Source organism: Thermobia domestica, chromosome 15, assembly GCF_964235325.1.
Source record: "Thermobia domestica chromosome 15, izTheDome1.hap1.1, whole genome shotgun sequence".
NCBI lineage: Eukaryota > Metazoa > Arthropoda > Insecta > Zygentoma > Lepismatidae > Thermobia > Thermobia domestica.
This window is the reverse complement of record NC_137468.1, coordinates 79486498-79503471: the sequence shown is the minus strand read 5'-3', so window position 1 is coordinate 79503471 and position 16974 is coordinate 79486498. Positions and strand designations below refer to the sequence as shown.

The 16974-nt window shown below is 32.7% G+C and overlaps 1 protein-coding gene across 1 annotated transcript in view; it reads right to left on the bottom strand.

The window, feature by feature from the left end:
* LOC145671106 (voltage-gated inwardly rectifying potassium channel KCNH6-like) overlaps nucleotides 1-16974 on the bottom strand; it is a 754568-nt gene that overhangs the window by 687769 nt on the left and 49825 nt on the right. The window contains exon 2 of the mRNA XM_081739884.1: nucleotides 12999-13604. Coding sequence (XP_081596010.1) covers nucleotides 12999-13109 — 111 coding nt within the window. The 5' untranslated portion in view covers nucleotides 13110-13604. The remainder of the gene's footprint in view (nucleotides 1-12998; nucleotides 13605-16974) is intronic.

Sequence of the window (16974 nt, the reverse complement as noted above, 5' to 3'; positions counted from 1 at the left end):
CACGCCTGGAATTCACCTGGGAATGCACCTTCTTCAAAGTTCCCCCCGTGGTTTGATGAGGAACTAAAGTGCATACTTCGCAACAATAAAAAAGTGCATGGAAGCTATGGAAGGATTTTCCCAGTGAATATACCTACTAGAACTTTACAGATATTAGAAGACATAGTAAATATCTTATGAAAGGAAAATATGAGGAGTACATTGAACACATTACAATCGATACAAGTAATAACCCTAAGCGTTTCTGGATCCTAATAAACAACCGAAGAAATAGTTCTCATATACCGACAGAACTGATCTACAAAAATGCATGTGTAAATGAAAAAGACAGGGCAAAGGTGTTTAATGAATATTTTGATAGTAGCTTTGCTTCATCCCCTCCCACGTCTCCTTCCTTCCCCTACCCTCTTCAACCTGTTTGTTCTGAATCTTTGTCTTCTATCTGCACCACCCCGACCGAAGTACTTCCTCTTCTCTTGCCATTGCCCCAGCACCACGTCTTAAGGACAGATAATATTTACACTTGCTTCCTACACAATGTTGCCAGTTAGCTTTCTCAACCCATTTCGAATTTACTAAATCGCTCTTTTGCAGAAGGTGTATTTCCCACCTGTTGGAAGAGCGCTAATATTATTCCTAATCATAAGTCTGGTAAGAATAAAAATGATGTGTCCTCCTATCGACCTATTTCTTTATTATCACCTCTCTCACTCGTTTGTGAAAATATAAACAAAAACAGGATTTTTAAATTTGTTGCTCCATTTATAAACTCCTCACAACACGGTTTTTTGCCAGAAAAATCTTGTCTTACTAATTTATCTGTTCTTCTGTCCGATGCTGTGGACAGTATCTCAGAAAATTCTCAACTCGACATTTTGTATTTGGACCTGTCTAAGGCTTTCGATTCTCTTCCACACCATCTTCTTCTATACAAACTCAATTCTAGATTCAATGTACATGGCAAATTGCTTAGTCTTCTGCAAACCTATCTCAGTATAATAGGACACGAGTTTCAGTTTCACGTTACTTTTCTGAGTTTATTCACGTAACTTCTGGGGTTCCGCAAGGCAATGTTCTGGGTCTACTTCTATTCCTATTATACATATATAGCAATATAGCAATTAAATTACTTACCTATTAACTTTTCCAGTGGATATGCTAAACACTCGTCTTCAACACTACTTTCACTATCGTCTATGTCAGTTAATATTTCGTCATTGTCTGAATCTGAGTCTTGTAAACTTATTATCATTTGCCAAAAACTTGTAAACACAAAAAATATTTCTTCGAGCCTGATTTCGTAGCACTTTATTTTTTATTTTTATTTTTTAAAAGAAAGTTCCGCACTTGTACTCGGTTTGCTTAAAGACATTGTCAACTATAATTTTGGAGAAGAAACGAACTACCACGAAAGAAAGTAACCCAGACGCTGATGAATTCTGTTTATGCTAGAAGAGAAGTTACGTTCCAAAACAACTAGCCCCTTTGTTTCCTTCTCAGTTTTCATAACAAATACCATTCTTGGGCTTGGTCTAGGTCACACAAAAACAATCCATCTGATTCCTAAGCAAGTCCATATGATCGAGTTTGTTTTGGGTTACGATAATTTACGACACCATTCAGACGCCTGGTGCTTTTGAATCCCTGCTGGAGGAGGAAAGAGGGAATAAGTGGTCGCATATATGTAAGGTAGTGAAACGTGAAGGAAAAAAAAATACTCGTTTTTTCTGTCGAATAAGGAAGAATTTATCCCGAAGTAAATTTCAAAACAATATTACGAACTTCCCATACTTTGTTCTTACGATGTTAGGCATATTATATATATATATATATATATATATATATATATATATATATATATATATATATATATATATATATATATATATATGTATAGTATATATATATAAATGAATCAGATTCCAAAGGCGTGTAGCCACGGGGGAAAAAGGGGCCCTGTCTTTCCAAACTATTTCCAACTCCAAAATGAGGTTCGTGGTATGTGTTTAATAAACTTATTTAATAGTTAATGCAAATGAGGGACGTTTATAATAAAATATGAAAATTAAAAAAAAAAATCAAACATCATCAATACGGTTTCTGTACCTAATTAAAACAACTAAAATTAACCATATGCTTTATATTCTCATTTTCCTAACTGGGAGCACACTGTATGAACTTTATTAGATTATTGCATAATAATATCCGAGTTGATATTTTTTCGAGTTTTTTCTCCTTTACTATTTTAACCCATATAAATACAAAGTCAGATAAACAGACTGCTATAAACAGCATTTGTTTTCTTATGAATAGCTTATTGATTCATCTACAATCCGGTTTTCAACTCAGTACTGTCAACATCCGTCTTTTGATAAGGTAGCATCGTGAAAATATAACATGTGTATAGTATGTATGGTGAGTTAAAATGCTTTCATATTCTGAAAGAGATCATTTGTTCTCTTTTAAATGTGTGAAAAGCTTTCCTTCCCCTGAAAGTAATGTTCCCCTACAACAACCTGCTGGTTACACCCATGATTATTTTGTAATAAAAGTTGAGTTCTATTTCCAAATTGAAGAAAAATACACTGGAAATTAGACGCGGGACTCATCGCTCCTTTTACTAATTGTTTTATATGGAAACCTTTAAAACCGTGTATCTTAACAACCAGTTGACATAAAAAGATGTAGTTTTCACGTATGTGTTCGTAATTCTTTTCTCTACTTCGTAAAGTGAGCAGTTGATGTGCTGATACAATATTTCTAATAAGCGCCTCTGGTATTGTCAAGATTCGCAGTAGCGCGAGAAGTCAGCGTGCAGAACTGCTTGTCGCGAATTGTCTACACCGCTCAAAGCCAATTGGACGCCGCGTGAAGCCAACTCAAGGCCATGCCGCTTATCATTTGAAATCTGAAATAGTGATCTCTTTTTACATTCGAGTGGCGAGAGTTAATATTGTCCAAAATCCCTTCTAAACCGAATTGTCAGTACCTATAATCAGTTAACAGAAAGTGTAGACGTTTCGTCAAGTGAATATACTTTCAGATCATCTATAAATAAGCTATTTTTGTAATGTAGCTGTTGTGTTGTACCATCTTGACCTCAAATTGTTATTAAATTATTATGTTATCAAATTGTTAAAATGTTTCAGTGTAAAATGTCCTAGAGCTATATCTGAAATCTGTTATAAATAAATAAATAAAAAGTAGGAGTGTATATTGATTGTATATTTGAAAACCATTAACCTTAATAGATATATTCTTGCGTCTGATGAAGGTTATCAAAACGTTATACTATATCAAACGTTTTTTTCTTGTTAAATGTGCGTACCTTTCCAAAATTAGTTTAACAAAATAGAATTAACATAGAACATTGGCAAAACTACGATACACTATTGATAAGTAGAGAGTATTGCTATAAGAAGCATATTTAAGGAATAAAATGTTCCCAAATATAGTTTAATAAAATAGATTTAATATAGAACTTTAGCAAAAATTACGATACACTATTTGTAAGTAGAGAGTCTTGTTATAACAGGGATGCAAATAAGCAACAAAATTTTACTAGCCCAAGAGAAAAGCCACTAGCCCACATCTCAATCATGATTTGTGTAGTTTATCCTTATTTTATAAGATAATATAATAAATTTGTAAACACTATAATGATTTTTTAAATTCAAGGTATGAGTAATAAGTTTTGCAAATAATATATATTTAACTTAATTCGGTATTATATTTATCCAAACCTTCCAAGATAACTGGCATAAACAATGTTAATTTCCTACATTTCTATTTGACTTATCTAAGTTGTAAAAATAGAGCATTGTGAAATATTTGCTTTCAGGCCCGAGAATATTAATAAAAGAAAACATACATGTGTAGGTGTTATCACAGCAGAAAGGAAAAGCGTTACGAAATAAAGGAAAAATATTGTTTTCACACAAAAACTAATTACATTACTTAAAAAGACACGGAGATGCACTGGGATTATAAAAATTTTATATATATATATATATATATATATATATATATATATATATATATAAGAAAATTCCGACAAAAGTAGCTTAAGTCATATTAGCCTTCAAACTAACGGCATAGCAACCAAAAATAAGAATCTATGGTAGTCTTTTTACCTATTTTTAGTTTGAAAATCCTTTTTTGTTTCCCGTTAGAATTATAGCTTTCGAAATTAAATTGATGCTAAATATAACAGTTAAAACAAAGATTGTTTTTCTTGCTGACAGATTGTGGATTAATTTTAAACTGGATACAGGAATTTTAATTATATCATCAACTATTGTTTTCTTTTTCATAATAAAAAACAATTTTAATAGTAGATGATCGGAGAACAATAGAAACAAATGCAGAGATCTTATTAAATGCTTGCAGGCACGTGGGTTTAGGAGTGAATGCAGAGAAAACTCAGTACATGGAAGTTCGTCGAGATCGTAATACTGCAAATTATGGATGAGTTAAAATATGGAATAATACTTTCGATGAAGTGGATACTTTCAAATATCTAGAATCAATATTAACAGACGAAAACCATAGTCACGAAGAAATTAAATATCGACTAAAAGCAGGGAATTCGTGTTATTATTCAGTTCAAAATGTTTTGTCGTCGCGAATTCTGTCGAGAAATTTGAAGCTTAAAATATATAAAATAATAATCGTGCCTCTTGTTCTGTATGGTTGCGAAACATAATCGCTTATTCTGAGAGAAGAACGTAGATTGAAAGTATTTGAGAACAAGATCCTGAGACGAATATTCGGACTCAAGAGAAACGGGAATGGGAAATACAGGAAACTTCGTAACGAGGAACTACATAATTTATACGGTTTACAAAACATTGTAAGGATCATCAAATCTAGGAGGCTCAGGTGAGCAGGTCATGTAGCCAGGATGCAAGAAAGTAGAAACGCTTTCAAATTCTTTACTGGAAGACCCATCGGAAAACGACCATTAGGAAGACCTAGGCGCAGATGGGAGGACAATATTAAGATGGATCTCGCAGAAATGAGAATACAAAGTAGAAACTGGATCCAGTTGGCTAAGGATAAAAGTCAGTGGAGAACTTTAGTGAACGCGGTATTGAACCTCCGGGTTTCAAAGGCATAAAGTTAGTTAGTTAGTTAATATAAAGCTCTTTTGACATTTCACCAAAATTATTTTTCTGAAATTTCTTAGATATTTTTAGTAATTGAAAACTATTCTGCATAAATCACTTAACCTTCTAAAGAGATTATATATATATATATATATATATATATATATATATATATATATATATATATATATATATATATATATAATTGCAGCCATTATAAGATGTGTAATTTCTAATATGCTCGTCTGTCGTATTAAATGTGGAAGCGGTGCTTTTACAATAAGAGAAATATCAGAGTAAAATACTAGATGAAAAGAGAGGCATGTGGTAGGAAATTAAAATGAGCAAAAATTGAGAAAGATATGTAGTAAACACAGAACTCTGACGTCACAAAGCAATGAATTTGGAATTGATTGATCTAGGTCAATTAGTTCTTTTAGTAATTTTAGGACTTGTGGGTTATTTGTAAACATACATTACTGAAAATCACAAAGCACAAGTGGCTCTCTAGGATCTTCATGATTTAACGCGAACACACACAAAAACACAACGAAAAACAGAAAGAGAGAGGAATAACTGTTTTTTTTAACATTCTTGATACTAAATACAAATTAAATTAACATTGTTTGTCAGGACATATTTATGTTTTACAATTTCTGTGATGACATATTTATTTTAACTTCCCCCCTTTCTTTTACCAATTATTTAAACTTTGTATTGAACAAAACTCAAACTATTTTTTGAGCTTTATTTGTCCATTTCAAAAGAGTTCAGAAATATTGATCAAAGGAAAGAGACAAAAATCCATTAAAATAATAATGATTACAACGAAACAAACAAAATTAAGAATAATTTGAGTGAAACTGAAAAATTACTAGACTTCCTTCTAATTTATATAATCTCAATTTATAATAAACTTAGCGTTAACGTCTCTAAAGGATGGTCATCAAATGCGTTATTTAAAGAAATAGTGCTACAAAATTACACTGGTTTATGACTATGAATTATTGTTATATAATGCAGTATCGATTTTTGTTATACCTATATAATGTATATACCTTAAGAGGCTAAAATAGATATTGATAAACAATTATTCAATACATATCCATTACTTCCTTAAATCGAACCTGAGTTCAGAAAATTCAATGTTAACATGGCCGACCGTCTTTCAAGACCAAGGATTTGGTGTTGCGGTTAACACTGGCTTGTCGTTGCCGGATTGACACAAAGAAGAACAATAAAATAATGGCATTGACACGAGTAGAAGTGCTGCCATCTGTTATTCCTATAACCACTATGTTCCGTTTCGCCGCCGACTGTGTTTCGCCTCTCGTAACACTTATGAATAATTTAAGCCACATTTTATTATGCCTCATAAGACATCGTAAATGTTGTCATGAGAAGAGTCAGTGTTGGAAATAGTATAATAACTATTTGCTTGATATATTATGTGCATGCATTTGTGTGGTCTTCTAGTACTATGATATTCAATCTTTCTGTCATATACCTAACGATACTCTTTGATGCAAGAGTGTATCCCCTATGTAAGCTATGTTTAATGCAAATTATATGTAGCTACGAGTATATAAAAATTAAATTATGGGATCTATTATGACTAATTAAATGATCCAGTTTTACTATTAACAGAGAACTCATGCTATAGATTCAATATGACCGTGTTACAGAGTAGAATTATATTATTGTAAACTCTACGTACCACGTACGATGTTACCGCATACCCCTGGGGTACAATTGCCTGAGTTTGAACACCACTAGGGTTACCACCTGTCCGGATTTTGTCCGGACAGTCTCGATTTTGAAGAAAATATCCTGCGTCCCGACGTGGTTCAGTCGGGACTTTAAAACATCAAGATTTTCATATTTATTAATGAAGTTGGTTATTATTATTATTATTATTAATATTATTATTATTATTATTATTATTATTATTATTATTATTATTATTATTATTATAACTCAATTTTCACATTATTAAACAGTAGAAATGCACACAAGAAGAGAAAATGCTGTCTCGATTCAAGTCTCATCTCGAAAACATAAGCATATCTTTACTTATGACTCGTTTCGATGAGTTCTGTCTCGGCTCTTTCGAATTTCGAGACGAGACAGAAATAATACGAAGTAAAACACACACAAATTTATTATGAGGAAAATTAGTATATTTTGATCCATATTGATGAAGCCACTGGCGTATTTACGATTTTGTTTCGGGTAGGGGAGCTTTGCTAACTTTATTCTTGGAAATGTGAAAAGTCTGCAAGATATTTCATTTACTTTAATACAGTAAATAAAATTTCGGGCGGGCTTAAGCCCGGAAGCTCCCCTAAATACGCCACTGGGACCGACTTTCACAAATTAGAAAGGAATTAATTGTCAATAGGAAAAATATAAGGAAGATGAATAGGTAGTTCAACAAGCAATAATTTTCTGTCTCTTCCAGCTGTCCGGCTTTGAGGTCAATATTTTTTCTTATGCCTTGTGAAATGTTTATGTTTGGGAGCTCATCAATAACAGTTCAGCTCTTCCACACTTTTCAAAATATTACAAAAGTAAAAATTATACCTAAAGTTTTGTTACATAATTATTTAGTATTTACAAAATACAACTTACATGTTAGTGGAATAGATTTTTAATTTTAACGTCTCACGATTATATTTCGAGGCTAGGTGATAATAATGATTATAAACAAAATGGTGGCATGAAAAAAGTAGTAGGAAACGGGAAAACGACGAACAAAGGACGTTTGTTCACCACAAACTCCACTTGGCGCGAACTGGGATCGAACCAGGGACCCTATCACCAAAGGTAAGCACTGTATCATTCAGCCACCGCAATCCCGGAATAGTTTGAGATGTCGATATGTTCCCTGTTCTGAAAGAATAAGCTTTCAATTCAATTATGATTTTATTGGCTTAGACGTCAAACTAAGCAAGAAACAAGAACATGTGAAAATAATTGATTAGTTTACTAAATAGTATGTATTTTGTGTTCTCTAGAAAATTATACAAATAAATTATATTATTTCATGTCTGAACTGTTTTGAAAAATAAAATGGGTTGGGAATGATGAATTTAAAGTTCAGGGATCAATCAGTGCAAATTGAATTCGGGATGCCGTACACCAAGCTTAAAGGCGTGAAAGTAAAATTATATTCGTTCGAAATATCATAGGGAAAGAAAACATATAACTTGGGAATAAACTGAGAAAGAAACTAACTTGTGATGAAAGGATCTCAAATATAACAAACACACGTAATTTTATATTATGCAAGGAACTAAGGAGCTTGGGTTATAGAAGAAACGTTGAAAATTAGAGAAAGAAAAGTGTGGAAACAAAATTGCACGGAAGAAAAGACGAAAAGACAGCGAATATAGAATAAACGTAAAGGGGATAAAAAGAGGACTTTAGAAGGATAGCAAGCAAATATAGAATACATGTAAATGCGATGAAAAGGAAAGTTTAGAAGGATAGAGACACAGCAAAGTCTGCGAATATAGAATAAATGTAAATGCAATGAAAAAGAGAAGTTTAGAAGGATAAGGACCCAACAAAGTCAGCGAATATGTAAATGCGGTGAAAAGAGAAATTTAAAAGGATAATGAAAATTGAGTAACATACTTCGTGGACGTAAATTAAATAGAAAAAGACAGGGAACACGAGAGAACAGCTATCTCAATATAGAAATGATTTTAATGAGTGAGATATATTTGAAAATATGGAAACGATTGTTTAAAAAAAATGTGTGACAGCACGAATAAGTTTTGTAATTTAGGTTTCAAAAATGAAAATGAAGCAAAATATAATGACAAAATATTTGCGATAGCAAGGGATAAATTCGAGGCAATTTAGCAAAATAGAGATGAGAAAGACAATTATTTTTTTAACAATATAGAAGAAGAAAGAAAAACGAAGAAACAGTAATTTGTGATAAATTTTCCAAAGATTAACCGTAAAAAGTCTTAAAGTTCTATTAGGTATAACTCGGGCACAAGATGTGAAGACTGGAATAAGAAACTGTTAACTTCGAATCGCACAAGTAAAGTTCAGCTTTCGAATGTGAAAAGGAAAAAGAAAGATTATATGGAGGAAGAAGTGAGAAGTTGAAGGAAAATAATTTTAATTTAGAGAAAGAAGGAGCTCTAGAGATCCAATTTGTTTCCATCGGGTAATACGTGATAACGTTTTAGAGGAAGGAAAGGAAATAGATGCGTCAACTGGGTAGGCCTACTCTTAATGATAAGAAGAAAAGAATTGGGGAGGAATAGAAAAATCAAAGACTCGAAAGAAACCTGCATATAAGCAAACTATGAGGATTTTGAATAGAAGGAGAAATGATAGAGAATAGTGCAACTGGGAAAGGGTCTTGACAGAAGTATTTTCTTAGCTAGTATAAATATTAGCTAAGAGTTTTTTTTATTTTGCAATATCTCAGGATTGATTAAGGTTGAGATGGTTATACAAAATTATAGGTTATTGCAAAAGTAACAAAAAACGTTACAAATATTAGTGTATAGTTTTACTATTTTTGTAATTCCCCAGGTTCAAGTAAAACTGAGACTGTCATACTACAGACTAGGGCATTGCAAAATTACTAAAATATATTACAAACAATAGCTTATAATTTTGCAGATTTTGCCATTCTTGGGATTGGGTACAGCTGATATAGTCATGCTAAAAACTGGAGTATTGCAAAAAATATTAAAAAATATTGTAAATATTAGCTTACAGGTTCGTTGGTTTTTAAATACCCTGAATGTATGATGCCTATGATATTCATATGGTGACAAGAATAACCATATGAATATCATAGTTAGTTATTCTTGAGTCAATAGTGAGTTATTCTTGTCACTATTTAACATTAACACACACTAAACACATTAACACACACTAACTCCAAAACGCTACCAAAACGCTTTACAACATCATTGTTTAAAGTTATTTACTCGGTATGAAATGTGCATCGTGATGCCAAGCTGAAACGTTTTAAAATCCCATCTCCAAAGGCAAAAATTTCCATTTTACTCTTGAATTTCCTATATTGTATTACTTAAAAGAAACTTGAAAATATGAAAAATAAAACTACTGTACGTCACTAACTTTTTTTTCAATATATGACTGAACTATCGATTTTCTAAGTTATAAGATAGTCCATGAAGAGTATGTTTCTTAATTAAAAAGCAATTGAAAATTTGACGAAAAAAATTGCATTTTATTGTCAGGATTTAGTGTTTACATCATGCCTTTGCGCCATCATCTAATGAACGTAACGATATCGGAATTAATTTTATTCAACAGACATTTTGTGTGTGAAACATATTGGAAGAACTTTACTCCAAGACATTCTGTGTAAAACATATTTGAAGAACTTTATTCCCCAGACATTTTGTGTAAAACATATTGGAAGAACTTTGTTTCTCAGACATTATGTGTAAAACATATTGTAAGTTTCTCCTTTCTCATTTCGCATTTCATTTTTTTCCGATAATTGATTTCTTCTTCTTCCTATTATTATTATTTAAAAAGGCAGCAAAGCACTATTCACGTTTCTTGGAGCTTATTCGTTTAGAATCACAAGTTACTTCTGCACTAGTATACATACGTATTATGGAAACAAAATTTAACAACTAACATTGATTTTAAGCTTATTGAAAACTCATTAGTCTACTTCTCGCCCATAGAGAATTTTGTTGCTATCGATAAAGTACATATGCATATGAAAATTCTCATATACTGCCAATTACGACGAAAATTCCCTTTATTCCCTTTCGAGAAAATACTGTCTAAAATCCCACAAAACGGGATTTTCCCCATGGGTTCGCATCATTGAATGTGGATACAAATTAAAGTCTTTCATCCAGACAATTGAAATGAAATTTCAATAATGAATTGCTTCCGTCAATAACATTGTTGAAATTAATGAACGAAAAAATTGAAAGTATGCACGCGTCCAGCATATCTAAGATTATCAATTAAACAGCTCGGCGCTAATACTGCTGACTTTGAGTTATAAAAGTCCCTCATATCATCAGCTATTTTAATAAAAATATTCAACAACTTTATTTTTAAAAAATAAATAAATATAAGGTAATGATTTATCTGACTCAATGCTTTTTCTTCATTGCAAAATCACTATTGGAGTCTGTGATTTCTAGTTCATTTATTCTACGAGATTACACTTACACTATTCCTGCATCCTATAAAATTGTCACACACAGAGGTAATAGTTTGAATCTCTATTAACATGAAGTTATCCAGGTTTCCCAACGCTAATTAGTACCAATTTGTTTTCACACTAGGTTTTCAAACCGATTGCAGACTTGATACATGTTTCATCTTATTCCAAATACTCTTAAATCATGTGACGGATGCACGATCACCAGTAATACAGAGCTTACTTTTGGTGAGAAGGATCCCTGATTCGATACCAACTATGTGAATTCGTGGTGAATAACATTGTCTCATTGGGTTTCCTCGAATTCTCCCGTTTTCTCCCACATTCTAATTCCATTCATTTGATCACAATCATTTACGTAACTAGCCGTTCCCTTTAGCCTACAACATAATCGTGGGATGGAACTGAATGAATTCGTTTTAAAATAAATCACGTAGTGCACATTTGCTCTCCTTACATGTTACGGGGATTTTCTGCTAAACCTGGCAGAAAATACGCATTGCCACAATAACGATTAATCACCACAATCTTCAAATGCACACTTACTGTACAGATATTTCTTCGAGCTCTCTTGGTTATCATGACTACAGTAGCGAATACGAGTAACGAATATTGCTTCTTTAAGATGTTTGTAGTGCCCAGTGTAGACTCTGATTTGGCGATTTTCTTGGTATCTTTATTGACATATGAACCGATACCAAAAGGCTACGTATCAAATTACTTGTGAACATGTCATGATGCCCTGGTATTATATGACTTCTATGAAAGCCGCAGAGTACATGCAAATAACTTGGGAGTTTACGTATTATTTACTGAACTATATAGTAATGAGCATTCAAAATCTTTTTAGCACCAAAACTATATGAATCTAAGGATCATTCCACGTCACATGAGCTCCAACCGAAAATCGAACCCCGGCTTCCTGCAGCAAATATGAAAATGCTATTTCGAAACGAGGAATCATCTACAGTAGTAAAAGTGATCGTGTTTTATAAGTTAGCCTACGATTAATATAATCTCGTAAAGGTTCATAAAATACGATACCTGATATTCCAAAGAGGAAAAATTAATAAATTAACTAATTGATTATAAGAACAACAATAAATAACGAAAAAGTTTAGTCTATCCCAAAACGAGAAAACAAGAACATGCAACGTTGTCATTTAGACAATGACGATGAACATTCATAACATCAACAACAACAACAAAATGAAGGGTCACATAGGTAAACAGAAACATTGCAGATAAAATCTGTCTGCAAGATATGCTTTATCATAATTAAAGAAAAAATAATGAATGGTAGAAGAAATGAATGAAACAAATTGAATAAATGTGAACACGGTGTTGTAGTAACGGACACTTGAAACAATAATGCAGAAAGGTTGTCAACAAACAATTCACCTAGTATATATATTAAGAAAAGAAATTGCATTCGTACTAACAACAAAAAAGGATATTTTCGGAACAATACTAGAAAGAAATGGATGGTATGATAACATAGAATGTTCATATGAGAAGGAATCGAAGACTATAACAAATTCTTTAAACAGCAGTATAGGAAGGCCGTTAACAAAGTCACGTATAAATACACATAAAATGAAAGTGCATTCGTACTCACAACAACAGAAAGGGATGTTAATATTTTGTTTAATTTGTGCAGAGATAGATAATTGAGGTAGAGTGGATTTGGTACCTACCGTTTCAACTTTTTCAGAAGTCACCGTCTTCGGTATTGGAATATCTGAACTAATGCTGCCTGCCCTTACACGGTGTTGCCACTCTTTTAACTGTTGGATCACCTTCAACATGGCGACACAGCAAGAAGTGGGCTCTGGCAAAGATGGTGGTGGATATGGTAGACTTGCAGTGGCAGTTGTAGTAAGGTCATGCCCTTTGGATAGGGCAGACCTCGAGTCGCTGTCACCCGTTGCACACTCCACCTCAAGGAAGACTTTCTTTTATGTGCGTTAGGTATTTATGTTTTCTGTTTTATATTTGGACATTGTAAGAAAAAAAGCACTCACGAAACACAACGTTGCTGTGATTGTATAAATTTTAGTATATGTTCATGAACGTGCATGAACAAATGTTTGTGTATGTATACATATGTACATGAAAGAATTCACATTTTAATCAACACCACTGTGCACTAACTAATTTCATGAGGTCCTAAACAATGATGAAGTGTATTAAGCACACACACAAAATTTGAAGCAGTATTTGTTGATGATAACGATGTTGTTCATGCATTTGAAGTTTATTTTCCATTCATGGGTGCAATAAGCTGCTTTCACCAAGATTTTCTGGAACATGAAACACACAACCATTAAACTCGATTCCTTATCTCTTTTTTCAACACATATTCCTTCCGACCCACTTAATATATTAAAAAGGGAAAGACGATATACAAACTGAAAATAACAAAAATCAATATTGAAGGGTGGGGGAAAATACGGTTAGAGAAAGTGCTGTCTTTACTAGTTAAACGTGCAGAACTCTAAGACAAAATATTAAATTTATATACAGTAATGTTGACAATTATTACCCACCATTATATTTATATTCCTAATATTCTTCTTTGTAGGAATATCCAAAGAATATATACAGAAAGAGAGAAAAAGGGTGATATTCTTAGATCACATTCATTTAGGAAAATGTTTTAAGAATATACGTGAAGAATGTTACTAACATTCTTCATTAAGCAATAAAGTACACAACTCCGTACATAGAAAGTAGAAAGTGTAAGTTCATAATAAACCTGAATAAGTACGAAAAATTACATATTTCCTAAGCGTACTCGATGTAATGGAGATATTAAGTTTTCAGTTATCACTTTTTGTGACACCAGAGTTGATTTGGAGGAATAATTTTGTCGACGCTTATCTATTTTTTAAAGGAAATATTGATAATATTATGATGTATTTCAGAAAGTACAGTTAGAGAGAAGTTCAAAGAGGAGAAAAATAACCTCCCTGCCCTTCACATATAAGGATAACGAACTCTAACTGAAACTATTAAATGTTTTAAATCAGACGTTCCTAGAGCATCAGCTTTGCTTTATTGAAAATTCCCGAAGTGTATACTCCTCCTGGTTGGTTGAAACATTGTGAAGGCTATCCATTATAGGAAAAACATTTCGGGAGGTATTTTATTGAAAATATAGAGAATCACAACTGGAACAGATCCATTCGTAGCTGAAATGGCTTTTCCTTTCCAATACCATGGAAAACGAGCGCATTGACCTCTCACATTGCAGCAAGCCTGAGAAGTAGATGTTTCAGCCTTTCAGAGGATTATTATTTTTATTTGCAACAGATTTAAACTCTAGTACTTCAATATGTGAATAATAGCTCTTCTTATTCTATAATGCTTCTACAGATGTTCTATACTAATAACCTTTGCTAAGTAGAATTTTAGCTATTGTTACAAACTAAACTGCTGTACTCTGCCAAGGATTTGGCTTCTTCCTGCTTTAAAGTCAGTGCTTCATGTGTGAGAAACATTAATCTACAGTATATCTATGGCTATTAAAGCTCTACAGTATAATGAAACCATAATTACTTCGTTCGTGTAGTCTACATATGAAATCCCTCATCCTAATTCTAATCTAGCTTTACGCTTACTCATTTCAATCACAGAAGAAAATGGAAGTTTATCTCTGCTTGTTTGCTTAATGCATCCGTTTGGGTAAGTGGATTAGAACTTGCTTTCAGAAAGAATGCTCAGATAAGAGTGCAGACCTGCCTTGCAAAATTTAATCTGGAATAAAAGATATGAATGGTCATTTTTCAAATTTTCTTCTAAGAAAATGACCTTTCTAAGTAAATGAACTAAGCGTCCATTGAAACAACGAACATGAATGTATGTTTCATAAATCCTTTTAAATACAACGTATTAGTTATCGTCAACAAAAAAGAGAGCACGGTGGTTCAATGGTAGAACGCTTATCTCTGCTGCGCGGGATCCGTGGTTCGATTTCCGACCAAGTTAATTTGTGGTGGATAACATTGTGTCGGTGGATTTTTTCGGGATACTCCCGTTTCCTTCCACTTCCTCATTCCACCAATTCTTCCATCATCATTCACTTGCCTTAATCATCGTCTCCCTTTCCTAAAAGGGGATAATTATGGAACGTTAAATTGAAATATTTAATTCCACTTTCTCAAATATGAAATTAAACATTACATTAAATATTACGAAATGAAATTGTGTAAATGACAATATTTACAAAATTCTACAGTATTATTAGAGAATAACGAAAAAGAGAAGTGTGCAAAGGTCAGACGTACATTAATCGATAGAAACACCGAGTTGAACAAAATGAAATATATTTAATTGTAATATTCATGTATAATTTTCGAGAAAAAAACACAATTTAATGGCACTAAAATATATGTCGTTTATTGCCAATAATAGCTGATAGTTTCCATTCTGCTAGATAAGATTACTATGGATGTAAAATTCACACCATTAACTAGCAGATTACGTCTATAATTGTTTGTCTTCAACTAACGCTGATACACATAGTATTTGTAAAACAACACTTCTTTCGCTTCGTCTCATCTCTCTTACAATTTTGTAATTCGTATATAGTAACTGTTCGAATAACGAATAGTCGCAGCACAAAATTTGCGATTTTGAGTTAACAATAATACTTTATATGATTTACAGCTTTCTATTCAACTCGAGATCCCAGAAATGAAGCCACCTTGGCTATGATTTTTACAAATTCTTACAGTGATCGGTAAATGTCGCAAAATAAGATAAGGTACAGGTGTTAACTTTTAAGTTGCAAATTTTGATGTGATTTTTAATTTAGCGTCTCGTTCAGCAGCGAAGCTTATATGACACGTGTACTTACAGCTTAACGTGGAATGTGAACCACATGAGCTCCCACCGGGAATCGAACTTGGGTCTCTCACGACAAAGGCACGTACGCTAACCGCTTAGCCACGAAGGAGCTGACCAAATTTTGAGACGGTATTCTAATGACGGTATTCGTTAGTTCGTGCTTTGTATGATTCTTTTGTCCCGTCCAATTTCCCTTCTACTATTATTTTTTTTATTCACATACACCCACTATTTATTATTATTGTGCTTTCCGCTCTATCCAATCTTCCTTTCAATTTTGTCATTTTATATATATAAGTTAGTTCATACTTTGTGTTTTTTCCGCTCCATCCAATCTTCCTTTCAGTTTTGTCATTCTCGTATACATCCGTTAGTATATAATTGGTGTTTTTTCCGCTCATTCCACTTTTTATTTCAATTTTGTGATTCACATATATATCCCTTAGTTCATTCTTTGTGTTTTTTTTCCGCCACATCCAATTTTCCTTTCAATTTTGTCATTCACATATATATATCTGTTCGTTCAAACTTTGTATTTTTCACTCAATCCAATCTTCCTTTCAATTTTATCATTAACATATATACATATCCGTTAGTTAATTCCTTGTGTTTTTCCGCCCCATCCAATTTTCCTTTCAATTTTGCCATTCACATAGATATCTGTTAGTTCATTCTTCGTGGTTTTTCGGCTCCATCCAATCTTCTTTTCAATTTTGCATTCACATATATCTGCCAGATCACATTTTGTGTAATCCCCCCCCCTGTGTCCTTTCTCCTTTCCAATTGTATCAGTCACATATACGTATCTGTTAGTTCATACTT